A 16,366-nucleotide genomic window follows, 5' to 3' on the forward strand; every position below is an offset into this window, starting at 1 on the left:
CAAAATAACACATAAGAGACTTTCTCCAGAAAAAACAATATTATAGGAAACATGGTGAAAATTCATTGCTTTGTTCAACATCATTTGGGAAATATTTGAAAAAAAGAAAGAAACAAAAAATAATTACAGGAGGGCTAATAATTTTAACTTCAACTGTATATGCTTTTTTATTTGCTGTTTTGATTATAATAAATGTATGAAACTATTAATTATTTAAGTATAAAAACCACATGTCAAGTTTAATGATCTACATTTTAAACCTTAAATAAAATCAAGTTCCTTCTCCAAATATCCAAAATAAACATAAATATATATAAATAAATGAAACAAAGCAAAACAATTGTTGAACGCCTATACCATTCTGAGAATAAAAAACAGCATCTGAGAACGCAAGGAGAAGACTTTTTCAATGGATTTTCTGCACTCGCCTGCTGCTCATCATGGCACTTTAAACAAAATTTCACTCATTTCATGCTTGAACAACTGAATTAATGCTTGACTATATTCTCATTCAATTACATTATCGATGCTGTAAAAGGTCTTGTGAAATTGAAAACAGTCTAGGCATAGGCCGGTATAAGATTCTGATGATATGATGACCTTGGATAAAAATATTGCGGTTTCACAGTATCGTGCTAATGTGATTACTGCTCTAAAATATATTCTTTTTAAATGTCTGGGTAAAAAACAAAAACATTTTTTCCCATTTAAAATATTTTGGAGCAGTAAACATGTCAGGCTAAATGAATCATTGCCTGACATGTTTTAAATGAATCATTGACTTCTGCTGTCTTCATTTGTTTCAAAAACACTGATTTCTTTACAATTTAAAAAGGCATCTTTGGAGATACTGTTGTCCTAAAATAAACCACAGTATACCTTGAAAATATCATCCCATGCCTAAAACACATAAACATGTCAACGTTTATCAGTGGCTAAAAAACACTCGCCGTGCATATAGCCCATTCAGTTCCATGCCTGTTTGTAATCCTGTGATCCTAAATATCACAATTAGCTGGTTCAGGTTTGTTTAATCCTGGAGCTGCACTTTGCAGGATGAATCTAAAGAAACATGACAGGGCACCCATACTTAAAATGCAGCATTTTTTTGTTTATAGGACTATGTAATTAGTATGTTTTAAAGTACTATGAACTGTCATTGTTAAGGAACCCAATCGTAAAACTGAATCACACCCAAAATGTGATTTCTTATGTTTCTTATGATTTTAATTCATTTTCTTGTGATTCCCAACCCTTTGCACACTTCCTTCTAGGTGGTATAGCCAACGCACAAGATCTTTGAAGTGGAGACTGGAATTAATCAGACAGCTCTCCACATTCGGCTGTGATGTGAAGGGAAAATGTTATATTAATAGGATAACACGGCAGAGCCTCCCTTTGGCCATTTTTTCAGAGCTGAATAGAAAACATGCTCTGCTTCCACTACTCGGGATACTTCAAAATGAATAATGAATAAAACGTAAAAAAATCAAAAATCAAAAATAATAATACTTGCTATTATTATTTATTTTAAACATCACAATAAAATTGTATACAAAAAATCACTCATTTTAATATCTCGAAAATACAATAAAAACATACACAACCTAACAAAGCAATGTGTATATTGTACCACTAAAAATTGCTGTAGGGGTGTGTGACACTGAAAAAAAGTATTATCTCACTATTTTATTGTATATTTATGGGAATCATTTTTTTTTTCTTTTTACACAGGCACCTTGACTGGTTTGACTGGGTAAATAAATAAATATAACACTTAAACATCCAAGCAAATGACTGTATTTATGAAAGCACATTTTAATTGCATATTTAAATGATTAGTAAAAAAACAGATTTATTCATAAATGAAATAAATGTGTTGCTTTGAGAAGCACAAATGTTAATCTCCAATTTTTTGACAATTTTTATTAGCAAAACAGCAAAACTTTACTACCTTAAGATTTTAACTTAAGTATTAAATTCATTGTATGTTAAACAATTGTTAAACATCAAGATCACAATTGTAAATCAAGACAAAAATTATTAGTTTTTTTTTTTTTTACAAGTAGCAAAAAAGAAAAAGCTTAATCCAATGCTTATTTTCTGTTAGCAGGAACAATTAAGGTGGTTTAATTCCCAACTTTTTGTGTATAATTGCTTTAATACACAGAAGTAAAAGGGAACCTATTATGCAAAAATCACTTTTATAAGGGATTTAAACACAGTTGTGTGGCAACAGTGTGTAAATAGCCAGCCCCTTAGGGTACAAATTAATCACCTCTATTTTTTTATAATCTCACTTGATAAAAAAAGTCTGCAGAAAAACACTTTGATTGAGATATTCTCTTTGTACATGTCCTAGAAGGAGGAAAGCATCCAGCCCGAAATATACAACTATCTAATTAAAAGTAATTTTACAAGAGAGAAGTTAAAGGCCTACATGTCTTTGGATGACAATTTTGTTCCGCGTAGTCATGTGCAAGAAATAAAGTGCCATGATTACCAGATTAGTGGTAGTGCTACAAACCAAGGTTCTGCCTAGCCAAAGACAAGGAAAGAAGATGGAACGGTACAAGGCCTGGGTAATCATCAACAAGCAAAACAACTGCATTCTGACAGCGAAGTGCACCTGTATGGCAGGGTATGTGAACTTACATTTTTACATGTACATGATTGAGCATAGCGTGAACTTACCTGGTATGAAATGAGACCTGCAGAGGTGAGCATTTTTAATTAGCTCCCCACTCCATCCAGCTCAATTTAGCCAATGCAGTTGGCATTAAAAGCAGTGTGGTGCATAGTAAAAGTTCAGTCGAATTTGGCATCCTACCGCACAACACGACATGTTTGCTATTGCACCCAGTCTGTTTTTGCAACCAAGAAGCCGTGTGACATCATGTGTGATGTAGGTTGGTAATTCCTCTATAGTATCAAGACCTAAATTTTTGGGACCATGACAACCCTACTATAGACTATCTTAGCCAAAAAAGTCTGCTGACACAAGTTTATAGCTATGCCCATTTTGAGAAGAAGGCAGGAAGCACAATCACTTTTGAATTTAAAGCAACAGCAACCAAAATGGCACATTTTGGATAAAAGCCTTAAAAAGGGGCAGTTTCCAAGATTTACCAAAAATAATTTGTGGGGTATTATCATTTATTTTAACTCTAGTAAAAAGGGCCATAATATGGCCCCTTTAAATGGTGCTTCATATACTTATTGTGGTCCTTACACTTACCTTCGGCAGTTTGACAAAAGGTTCGCGGTACTCCTCCTCTTCCTCACTGTCAGAGTCACCGCTCTGCACAGAGTTTCGAGAGGCGAGGGCCAATGCGGCCTCTTTCTGCTGCCAATCCAGCACGCAGTGCCGTACATTACAGTAGACATTGAATGCAGAGGGATTGCTGTGGAGTTTGATGTCAGGCACTGGAAAGGCCCCATCCAGAGTATCTGTCTGCAAAAAGATAAAAACACAGAAAAACATTTAGGAGAAATACACCAATTAAAGGGACAAAAGAAAAAAGATTGTGGCATTTTGTGCATTTTGTCAGTAAAGCTGATTCTAGTAATCCTGCACATGCTTTCAGAAGGAGCAGGATTTACTACATAAAGTCACACCACACTAGCTATGTCTTCATCCACCAATTTTTATTTGCATTTTGGATATGGGCATTAAAAAATAAAAATAAATAAATAAATCGGTTAATGGAAACGCTGTGATGCGCATACATTTTGAAAATGCGTATAAGAAACATATGGGCATAACTGAGTAGGATAAACTTTTACTTGATAAGAAAACATGCACATGAACTACGGTGGAAACATTTTTACCAAACAAATTCCAGTGTGCGCATTAAAGAAAAACAAAAAAGCATGTGTTTTTGTTTTAAGAGATCATGTGATGATAAAAATGTGTGTGAATGGACAAACCAGCAGACTAACCACATTGCAAAACATCTGAATTGTTGTTTTGGTCATTCGAAAACGCCTTAACGCCATTTCTGTATTAGTGTTGTCATATTACTAACGACCTTCAGAATTGTCAAGAGCGTCTTCTCCTACCTCAGCAAATTCAGTTTGTACTGTTGATATTTTGCGCCAGGCAGGGCTCGAAATTGCAACCATTTTTGTCGCATATGCACCCGAAATTTTACCTATGCGACCTCAAAATATATTTGGGAGCATGTGTGCGAGTGCTAAAAATTGTTGTGTGCGACCAGTTTTTACAGCAAAATGTTCACCGCATGCGCGCATTTTAGAGACATTTACGCAGAATGCATCTCTGCACTTGAAACGCAGCACTCAGGAATGGTTTAAAACAGTTGTCATGTCAACTTGCAGCAAGAAACAGAGAGCTATTACCACGAAAAACTAAAGTGCTGAAGATGAGAATGAAGATAACACGGACAGATTTTGTTTTAGAAACCATGGCATCTAAAGTTACAAATAATGACACATCTTAGTAGTAATCATGTGCTGAATGTTAATCCATCATCTACACTTTTCAAAGAGTGGATAAAAGACTTCCATTGGCTTCAAGTCCGCTATGAAAAGTCTGTGGGATGGAATTTTCAGGTAACTGTTTGCCACATCTAGCACGAGAGCTTCTGTTTAATCTTTCATATAATCGCCAGACGCTGTCCGCCATGCTAGTGGCAGCTATTTGTCAAATTTAACACCACGTACACCATCGCAAACCGGCTTACACTGAGTAAACCAATATCGCCTCATGAAAAGTATTGCTATTAACATGACATATGCATGTAATAAAGTACAGTATATGTCAAAAACATCAGTGCAATATTAGACAAGCCCGTGAGAACAGCACAGTTATATCGTTAACAGATTCATTCATGTCAAGCAGTGCGTGCAGGGCCGGTGAGCGCTCCGTGTACCTTTTGGTCACTCAGTTATGTTATAAAAATCTATTTTCTTGTGATTCTGTTTAGACATATTTTTCTCACGCTTGCATATATATATTTTTTTTGCTTGTTAGTTTGATTACTACTGATTTCAAATGCAATACATATGTTTGTATAACACTAGTAACTGTGCTTATAAGTGCGACTAAATTATGGCTGATGCACCTAAATTTTTTAAGTTAGGATCACCAGTGCTACCAAGCAAAAAGGTTAATTTCGAGCCCTGCCAGATAATCATGAAGTGAAGATATTGTTCTCTTTGACTAATTGGATGGAAATGCTACTTTATTCGCATGTCTTTTATGCAATACTTCTGTTTTGCGCATAAATTTAATTAGCATTTTTAGATGGAAATATAGCTAGTGACAAGCTATGCCAAATCATGTTTAAAATCAATATCAATTTAATTGGACAATTATGAAATCAAGATAATAGTTGTTATAATGATTACTTTTTGCATTTGTGCCACTTTACAGTGAACTACGGCTCTTTGTATTAAATACAGCTCATGAAAATGCAACATTTAAAAGCATATTTTTATTCTACACTCACTTTCTAACATCGTTTGAAGGTTTAAATTAAATCCTCCGTGAGATAATTCTGTAACCACATGATTATTAGTCATGCTGAATCAATGAAAGCAGTTCACTCTTCATAATAAAACGCTATGATGATTTCCTGGGTTTATTCATGTTTGGAGTTTCAGCACCCTCGGGCCTTTGGGAGATCTTTACTACACACAACTGTGCCTCCCTGACAAGCACAATAAAAGTCTGAGGAGGCACAAACTTTGAAAAGGGAGGCAAACACCACATAAGTAACAGCACATTAGCCGAATTTCATTTTAGCATGTCAATTTCTCAAAGTCAATGTCATTTTAGGGATGTAGTGAAATAAAAATTCTGGATGCACTTGGAATATCAGGATATTGAGCTATTTTGAACATTGACCACAGAATGAGTAATTGCACAGTGAACACTATTGGCAGTCTTTTTTTCAGCTCATATTTTTGGGAAAAAAAAAGCAACAAAAAAGACATTTTCATATGATAATTTTTTGGCAGACAGAAATTCAGTTCATCCCTAGTCATTTTCACATTAAACTATGACTGATGTAGTGTTATAACACAAAGCAGTCCAGCCCACTACAGTTTACACCACTGTCTGTATTATCAAGATCTACAATGTATCCAAAGTTTCATTGTCCCATTCATCAATCCACTCCCTGATAGGCCTAACTAATCCATTTGTCCTCATATTGGTCTATCTGGCCATAACAAAGGATGATGTAATGCGGAGAAGGTCATTCATTTTAGGCGGACACCACAGAGAAATGTACCCCACTTGTCTGGCACAGTGACAGGCATCTGAAGTCATTAGAAAGCCACACATCTATGAGCCATGCCTAGCAGCCCTACACTTCCTGTCATTTGCTAGCAGCATTGCAAATCAAGAGCAGCTTGGTTAAGGTGTTACCTTACTAAATGACTCAAAAAACTGCTGGTTTTAAGACCAACTGCTTCTGGTGTATAAAGTCACAGTTCAATTATGTTTAATGCCTGGTCACAGTTACGCAGGTATGCATCACAGCCTGGTTTGGCTACTTGACTGTGCAGCTGAGATCTAAAGTAGTCCATTTGATTCACACTGCATGGAAAATAATTGGTGTATCAGAACAGATGTCACTGCAGCATATTTATGAACAGAACACATTAAGACATGCCAAACAAATAGTCTGTGATGCATCACAGTGTTTACCCAAGAAGGGCTGAGGGGGTATTGGGGTGCCGACACACCAACACAAGGAGTCATGGTGTTAATTTGTTTATTTTAATGACAGCAGTAGACAACTTTTTTTACAAGCTAAAAATTAACATTTATTTTTATCTTTTTTTATCCACATTTCAAGTACACTACTAGTACATTGATGTTAGTATACTTACTAAATAAAGTATACTTTTATAATTGACCTTTACTTTAGTATACTTCTTTTTCCTAAGGTTGTATTTACTGACTTACTAAGATCAGTTTTGTACAACCAGAGGGAGTATTGCTGCTCTGACAGCCAAGTTGTATTAAAGTTAAGGATGCTCCGATCAGGATTTTTGCAGCCGATACAGAATACTGATTTCTTGTGATGGTGATTGGCTGATACGGAGTACTGATTCTAATGCTGCACACTTTATTATGGATTAATAAGCACATTTTACAGCTTTGCAGGAAATAATTCATTCATTCAAACATAAAAAAAGTTTTATTTATCTAATAATTCCAGCCAGCTTTTAGTGAACTTGCAATATTGTTCAAACAGAACTTTCAGTTGTTAAATGTAAAAAGGCCTAAATACATGCAAGACCATTTAAACATATTGCTTGTCTCCAACTATTGACAGCAGATGCCTTATGAAGAGAGGGATTTGCACTCGTCGCTATGATTTTCGAGTATTTTAACTTATTTTGGAGATCACAGGGCTGGTATAAATTTGCGGGAGAATCGCGGAGCTTCCGGGAGAGGTCATACGTTTGGATGAGACACTAGATATGAACGCATCACATCAGCTTAAAACAGTGGAGATACAATGGCTGCACTTGCAACAAAAAGAGCAGGGCATTACTCGCGTGAGTCGCGCCAATAAACTGAAAACAAATCGCATCTTAGGGTGCTTTCACATCTGTAGTTTGCTTCATCTGGTCCGGACCAAGGGCAATAAATAATACATTGTTGCATCGTCTGCCGTCTTTGGGTCGTTTTCACACCACACTGCTGGCTTTGGTCCGAACCAGTTGAAACGAACCAAAATGCAGTCGTTTAACAAAATTCACATCTCTCATTGGCCAGATGTTGTTAAACATTTTTCCTAAACTGCTTATTGATTGGTCAGAATTCACGTGCGGGAAAATGTCAGTGAATTCCCGCAGGTTAACAAAACCTTTAACTCTGGAGGGACGACTGCGCTGGCTGATTGTATCCCTGCTTTAGACAAACTATACATTACGAAAATGAAGCGCGGCCGCGGCTGGAAAACAATGTTTAATGCATCAATCGTCACTGCAGGAGGAGCCGTGAATTATTATAGCTAAACTGCAACATGGTCATCTTGCGGAAATATTACCAACGATCCATCAGGTAATGTTTTCCCCTCTCTCTCTCTCTCTCTCTGTTGGTAAAGCGCTGTCAACAAATATTTTTCCTCCATATCCCATAATGCACAGCGCATCAGCCTACGGCAGCTGAATTAGTCCAAAACGCGCAGAACTTTTTGCGGTTGGACCTGTTTTAGTACAGATCATGTTCTCACCACAAACGAACCGCTCCAGGGTTCGTTTGAAAGCATATCGAGACCACCTCTTCAAGCAGGTCTCGGTACTCTTATTTGGTCCGCTTTTCGTGCGCACTCGAGTACGATTGCTGCATTCTCACCTGCCCAAACGAACCGTACCAAAAGGAGAAACGAACTCTAGTGCGATTCAATCGAACTAAATAAGGCAGGCGTGAAAGCACCCTTAGATGTTGTCACTGTGACGCAAACATATTGATCGCCCCCTCACATCATTTACCCGTGTTGTAGCTGCTCTAGGTTATGCATACTGTACAGGAGCGCACATGCGTCTTTGGTCCTGTCAGATGTGGTGCACACTCTCATTCCCATACAGCAGAGAGTGTCTGTGTGACTGTGAACTCTACCATGCACGATTCAGACACCAGAAATTTAAGTTTGACATTTTAAAAATGACATGCTGTTGTGAACATAAGATATTGCATACGGCTATTAAGCTTGTTTCTTAAAAGTAGTGATCTGGTGCTATATATAAAATACAATTAACTTGACTTCAAGGTGGGAGGGGAAAGCTGTTGGGAGGGTGGGGCGACCCCTAATATTATGGTAGGGGAAACACTGTATGACATGTTCTGCAGGAGGAATACGAGTTGTTACCTTCGGGAAAAGGTTCAGAGTACCTTGCTGTAGATTAAATAGATATTTTATCTGGTGAGCATTAAGCTATCAAATAATAGTGGTATCTGTTTTGCTTATTTATCTGTATAGAGTTGGGCATGTAACTTTTTGGGGGTGGGGGAGTATATATGTATACTCATTTTTTTTTGTATGTTGTATTGTTTTTTTGTTTTTTTTATGTTTGTGATGACTGCAGCTGAGGGCAAGAGCCTAAGACAAATTTCCCTAACTGGGACAATAAAGTTTTACCTTACCTTTACCTTACCATGCCAGCTTTTATGGCCATATTTATAGAAAGAAAAAGTATAGACTACATTAAGGATTTACTATTTACTTTTGCTAAAAAGCTCAAAATTGTATTTGGATTAACCTTTAAAGGATAAACTGAATAAATTAAATACCTTACAGAATTAAAACCAACACAATACAATAGAATATCCTTCAAAGACAAAGTGCTTTACCAAACAGTGGAAGGATCTCCTCCGGGTACAACGGGTAAAAACAATCTGGCCCCATAAAGTCACTGTAAAAATGGAAAAGGCCTGACAAACTACAACACTGCCTCTGACTTTGCTCTCTAATTCAACATCCCAGATTTGAAATGCCCCAGTTTGGCAGTAAATCAATGTGAAGCTCGCTGAAGTAAATCTTATATAGACTCCATGAGAAAAAGATTTACATTCAGTAAACACAGTGTTCTGCCTCTCGTTTCCTACTATGTTGGTAATTTAGGAACAGAGGAGACTGCTTAATAGACTGAACACAAAAAAACAAATGTAGCAAAATAAATGCATAGAAAAAATAAACCATTGTCTTTGCATAAATTAATGTCCTTGAGAACAAAGAAACAAATTAGTTTGTTCTTTATCTCTCTCTCTCTCTCTCTCTCTCTCTCTCTCTCTCTCTCTCTCTCTCTCTCTCTCTATATATATATATATATATATATATATATATATATATATATATATATATATATATATATAAAATTCTTATCGTGAAGGGATAGTTCCCTTTGAGGTCGGAAACTCCAACATTATTTAAAAAAAAAAAATCATGGGGAATGGCCTGATCACCAATTAGTCTGAAGAGTAAGAAAATGGGCCAATAAAGGCATATGAATTGCCATAAAAGCTTTTTCACAGGTGCAACTGCTTAATAATCAGCTGTGTATATAAGCAGCACCTAGAGGAGCTTTTGTCAGACCTCGCTTTAGATCCAATGCACTAAAGAGAGAGACACACGCTGCTCTCGCATCCAGTTTCGCATCCAGTGCATGAACAACACATTAGATGGTGAACGAGCTGGGAGGTTCTCCTGTGCCCTGGAATTTCACTGGGTGTGTATAAGAGCAGAAAAAAAGAAGCAGTTTCTTTAAGAGGGGAAGACAATTTTCACAGAAAATGCGTCTTATTCAAGATTTCGTACCGATATACGTTTCGGGATGCGTTGGTTGCTTGGCACCGGATGATGGATATGACAGCTGTGCCGCATGTCTGGAGGTCCAGGAAGTGTAGGCAGTTCTAAGTGGCAGCTCATAAAGAGAGGAGGCAAACCCTCCAGGATCCTGTTTCTTTCTTTTTGGAGGTGCACAGAGAGCTCACACAGATGTGGAGGGCAACTTCTCTGCCTGATCGTTGAGCACTTCTGCCCTCACCACCCTGGATGGTGGGCCAGGGGCTATGAAGCTATCCCGCAGGTAGAGTTTGCCATTGCGGTTAATCTTTGCACGGAAAGCACCACTGCCTGAAGGGATAAGCCAAAAACCCCATCCAAAGCATGTAAGCTATCTGCATCACTTAAGGCCAGAGCTTACACTCTCCACACTACCGCCACCAACCAGTGCTACTAAAAGGATGTGCTGGCTGAGGTGCAAGATGGTGGTTTCTCCCCAGGCACAATGCATGAGCTCTGCACGGTTTACTACACTCTTATGACCACCAAGTTGGCCGTTCATGCCCTGGGGAGAACGACGGACCCACTTGTGGTCCAGAAATGCCACCTCTGGCATACCTTGGTGGATATGTGTGATGGCGACAAAGCTCGCTTTCTTGATGCACCCACATATCAGGTGGGCGCATTTGGCAACCCCATCAGGAACTTTACCCAGTAGTTCTTTGTGGTGAAAGAGCAGACCAACGCGATGGGTCAGGTCATCTACCACTGGGTTCGAAAGACTGCTCGAATTGGTTATGTCAGCCTTGTTAGCACAGCTCAGCACATCAAGATGGCTCATTTCGACAATTAGACTTGGCTATGCGATTCTGTTTGCCAGAAAGCCTTCTAAGTTTTTCTAAGGGCTTTCATTTTAATGCGGTGAATTCCACAGCCAGCTCTGTCTTCACAGTCTTTATTTTGGCTACCCAAAAAGAGTAGTGGGCTACCTCCAATCCTGGATCTGCGCATTCTAAACAGCTATCTGCACAAAATGCCATTAAAAATGCTTGTGCAGAAACACATCCGTGCATCCATCCAGAAAACTGGTTTGCAGACATAGACCTGAAGGACACGTATTTCCATGTCTCTATTCTCCCTCGTCACAGACCGTTCCTTTGGCTTTGGTTAGTGTTTGAGGGCCAGCTGCATTCGCAATTATCTTGATGACTGACTTATTTCAACTCAGTCTCGGGATTAATTGATTATCAGTCTCAGTCTCAATTGATTATCCACAGGGACAGGGTGCTCTGGCACCTTGACCTGTTGGGGTTTCAAGTCAATGGAGAGTAGAGCAAGCTCTCCTCTGTGCAGAGTATCTCTTATCTCGACATGGAGCTGGACTTGAACGCTCAGTCTGTAAAGGCACAGTTTAACAGATGCGTTTTAAATCTTGATTGGAATGTGCATAATATTGGACCACATCTGATCATTTTTGAAAGCTGATTCCTGCAGCGGGAAGCATAGTAGCTGAAGGTAGATTTACCCTGCTTTGACTGATCTCTTAGAATTTTAATTTAATTAATCATAATGATCTGAGTAATCTGTAAGGTTTGTATTTAGTGAGCATATCTGTAATCATTTACCAATATTGTTACTCTCAAAGTGACTGATGGCAAGTTTCTTTTGTTCAAAACAATTTATTTAATTAAAAATCAAAACTTTTGAGAAGAACTGTGCTCGTAAAACTTTAAAAATTATAATATTTTCTTTATTTATTACTAAAACTGTATTATTATTATTAAAAATAAAATATTTGCAGTTATGTTCACACACTGATCTTTGAGAATATCACATTATGATTATGTTTATTATTATTTATTTTATACTTTCTCAGGAATGCAGCCCTAAAATCTACCAAGAAACGTACTGTGCTCACAAAGTAGGATTTCGTCTGCTTCTTCCTCAGACTCCACTGACATTTCAGTTCATTCGATAACAATCCAGTCAACCACATATTAAGAAAGGAACCAAGGGACATAACAAGCACTTGGAGGAACAACCTTTAACAAAGCCATAATTGAGCAATGCAAGAAACGGAGAAGTTCCTGTACAATGAAAGAATGCAGAATAAAGAAAGAAAAATCCAACAACAAAGTCTAGTATATGAGAAAGGAAGGGATGTTTTAAACGAGCACATCAATTGTGGTTTCCTGTGATAAAAGGGAAAATCCTCATGCTGTTCAATGATGCTGTTTTCAGAGGACAAACCATTCCATTTTCTCACAATAGCAAAATGTATTGGCAAACTGGTTCAACAACGACAACACTGACAAAAAAAGAAAAGGAATATATGGTGTTGCAGCTCTGTGGTGCTTTTAAATCTTTTACAGCCAAACTACATTGGAAAATATTTGTAAAAATGTGAGTGCTGTTTTAAATAACGCTCACCTGCGAGTGCTTCTCCAACTGTTAAATCATTAAAAAAATGACGAGCACTCAGCAATAAGTGTAAATTGTTAGCTCAGTGCTTTGCCTTGCAACCGATGTTTTAAGTCCATGACAACTGCAGAAAAAAAAAAAACTTAGCTGATATTTCTGCAGCATAAAAATGCTTCGGCAGACATGTGACCTAAACAAATTCCCACAAAAATTACAATTCTGTCAAACCTTTTTGAGTTTCTTTTCTTATTCAACTTAAAAAGTAGATATTGACAAATTTTGGAAACCGGTAGTCATTGACATCCGCATTAACTGTTTTCTACTATTGAACTCAATTAGGGATGCAAGGATTAACCAATTTCACTAATAACCTCGCTTTAATTCGAAACAGTTAATTAATCGTAAAGGCTTCACAAAACCATGTTTCTGCACAGAACAAAACTACTGCAAATAAACAAAGTCACACCAGCTGTGAGCAAGTTTAAAGTTACAAGCTTGTACATCAAGGCTGATATGTACGCACACTGGATTAGCTATGGCTGATGCTATTAACTAAGGATGGTTTACATATTGCGTCTTTATGCTTGCTAGTTCGTTATTGGAGGTGTGCGGCTTGCACGCACATATTAGGATCGACAGGCTCACATTTTCCAAGCACATCTAGTTGGTAGAATTCTGCCAATGCCCTGCAAGTCATGTGACAAGAAATGGACCATTCTGTTTCATACTTTGTATGGAATAAACACATTTCTATTCCAATAAGAAAAAAAATACAAAATGAAACTGTCAAACAATTTTGTAATATAGTTTATTAAACATGGCTTTCAGACAGAGGTTCAGCAGTCTTTAATTATATTTGTTCTTTTTAAGACATACTTATGTAGCTTAGATTTACAATTTTTTTATTCTTATTTTTTTTTTGTTTATTTATTGTTCTGTCATTTAGCTTCAGTGTAAAATTAAGACTTAAGTCTTAATGCTAAAAAAATTTTACTCAATTTTAAGTCCAAAAACAAATAAACTATTGTTTGTTTTATTATTATTTTGTGCTGCATTAGTTACTGAGCCGCAATAAAGAACACTTTAAAATCTGAAGAGTTTTCATGTGATTTTACTAAACTAGTAGTGTTTTAAAAGAAATGATTGCATAATAATCGTGATTTGTTATAACCGTGAAATCATGATTATTCCTCAGACTATAATTGTACAACCAAAATCTATAATCGTTGCATTCCTAAACTCAATCCTACTATGGATGTCAACGGTGTCTGGTTTCCAACATAATTCAAAATATCTTATTTTGTTTCAACCAAAAAAAAGACACTTATAAATGTTTGGAACCACTTAAATCCAAATAAACTTGGTGAAAATATTTATTTTAGAGTCAAGTATCCCTTTTGTTATTAACACAATAAAAAAAAACAGTCATGCGTGCTCACACCAGACCCGGCAAACATCAATAAATCACGATATTCGCACATAAATAGACACACGAACATTCACTTCATTCCTGCGTCAAATTCACTTCACAATAGATGCAGATTTGTGTCATGGGCAGGGTTTCTGTTTGTCTAGTGACTCTAGCTTGATTGCAATTCATTGTAGCTTCATTCATTGACTGTAGTCATGTGCTTTAGGAAGGCTGAAAAACAGTGAAGATTCATTCAGCGTCGTGCAGGGCTCGCAACTGCGAAGTTTAATCTATGCGACCTCATAATATATTTGTAAGCATTTGTGCGACTGCATCTAATGGTTGTAGTACGACCTGTTTTGATTTTTTCTAAAAATGTGCTGAATCCCTCTTCAATCGCTCTGTCAATCATTCAAGGCTTTCAGCTGTCAGATGACAGGGAGCTTTTGTTACCTGCTGAAGAGTGAAAAGTACACAGGTGGCAAACCCCACCTAAAGTTACAAATAATTTCGCAGATGAGAGAGTGATAATGACTTGTGGTGAATGTTGATCCACCAGCCGAGATCAATCGAGTGTTTTCGGAGAAGGTGCCCCAATCTCAATGCGTTGCATTCACTGCGTGTTCAGCGCAAATGTCCGCTAAATGTAAAATCTAATACTTTACAAATCATCGTCAAAGAAGCTCGCCTTTACCAAGTTTACACTGAAACTGTGGCTCATAACAAAGAGCAGTATTGCACCGGTGGTCATCGCGAGAATCCTGCTCTGCCTGCTCATAAATTGGTGCAGCTGACTCGCCTTCTTTCCACAAACATAGAAAAATGAAGATCAGGTCATAACGAGACTGGGCATTTAAAATGACACAAACCGAAATCAAAACTTTTAAAGTGTGATAGAAGTTGACATGCAGTAAATTGACATGCATATAAAAATAGTGCAAAATAATAAATTCTTATTGCAATGCTTCATTTTTGTTTGATGCAAACCATACTTTTTTTTTCATAAAGTAACAGACTTTGTATAGCATGAACTTGCATTCAAGCACATTCAAGGCAGCATCACAATGAGAAATTTAATTCATTGTTATTATTATTGTCATTTTCATCATCATTAATATTATATAATTATTAGACATACATTTTGGAATTTGCACACAAATATTAATGTCATCTCAGCATTAGTTAGATAGTTGTTTCTGGTTTTCGTTAGTCCTAATTGATGTTGTTTTAAATACAATAAATCCCTTAATATACAATTTGCAACGGTCATTCATTTTTGGTGGGTGCTGCTAAATTTATTCTGGTGCTCCTAAATTCTTTTTTTCTTTCACTGGTGCTGCTACCAAGTAAAAACGTAAATTTGAGCCCTGTCGTGTCGAGTCCACTTGATCCATTCAGAGGTGCACCCAGCTCTCTGAGTTCATCAACTCCCCCAGAAACTGTACCTGGATGATGGAAGCTTTAATTGGTGCTTTAATTGGTCCAGCCCAGTTTGATGAATTGTTGTCCGGCGTCAGCAGGAGGATTTCCCCTCAGGACACCAACAATAGGCACTATGTCATAATCACCCCCCTACAAAAGCAAGCTCCTGATTGGTTAACGAGGCGCGAATCTCTGTTAAAGATCAGATTTTCCAACTTACACCGCTTCATTCACGCAAATCGTGTCTTCGCACCACAGAATGTTTATTTCTGTGTTTGTATTGTAACATGAAAATCAGAAGCACTTTATCCGCGTTTGGTGTGAATGCAGAATCATTGTTACAAATTATGAAAATACATTTTCCTTCTTTTTTATAAACAGTATTATACACTTGTTCTTTAGGAACCAGCTGTGTGAGCAAAATATGATTTATTTACGTCTGCGGCGAATAACATTTGCCTGAAATTTACGACAATGTCAGCAAAGGGGGAGACAATAATACATAGCTCAGTGGTAAAAATGAATCATACCATGTAACACAATGTGTGAATTGAACCTGTGCTGCAGTGTCAGTGATTCCAGCCTGCAGGTGACAATGGGTTTCTTATAGCTGTAACAAGTGGCAAAGCATGGTGCATGACCCCAGCTAAATAAAACGCAGAGGGGCTTGAAGGTTGTATTTAGAATATGAAAGCCAGTCGTCTGTTCAATGGTACATGAGTCATACTAAGTACAATTTACCCATAAGTCCCACCCCAGCAGTCTGAAATGTCAAAGGTAAATAATTTCAGTGTATGCCTCCACTGTTTCCACTGAGCAGAATGGTTAGGGTTGGATACTGAAA

The 16,366-nt window shown here is 37.3% G+C and overlaps 1 protein-coding gene across 50 annotated transcripts in view; it reads right to left on the bottom strand.

Moving 5' to 3' along the window:
* The window catches only part of mycbp2 (MYC binding protein 2), a 232,201-nt gene that overhangs the window by 200,216 nt on the left and 15,619 nt on the right, over nt 1-16,366 (bottom strand). For all 50 annotated transcript variants that reach the window (XM_087266144.1, XM_087266142.1, XM_087266138.1 and 47 more), the window contains 1 exon segment: nt 3,239-3,454. In XM_087266144.1, coding sequence (XP_087122270.1) covers nt 3,239-3,454 — 216 coding nt within the window.

Source organism: Danio rerio, chromosome 9 (assembly GCF_052040795.2).
Source record: "Danio rerio strain M-AB ecotype USA chromosome 9, GRCz13ab, whole genome shotgun sequence".
NCBI classification, from domain to species: domain Eukaryota; kingdom Metazoa; phylum Chordata; class Actinopteri; order Cypriniformes; family Danionidae; genus Danio; species Danio rerio.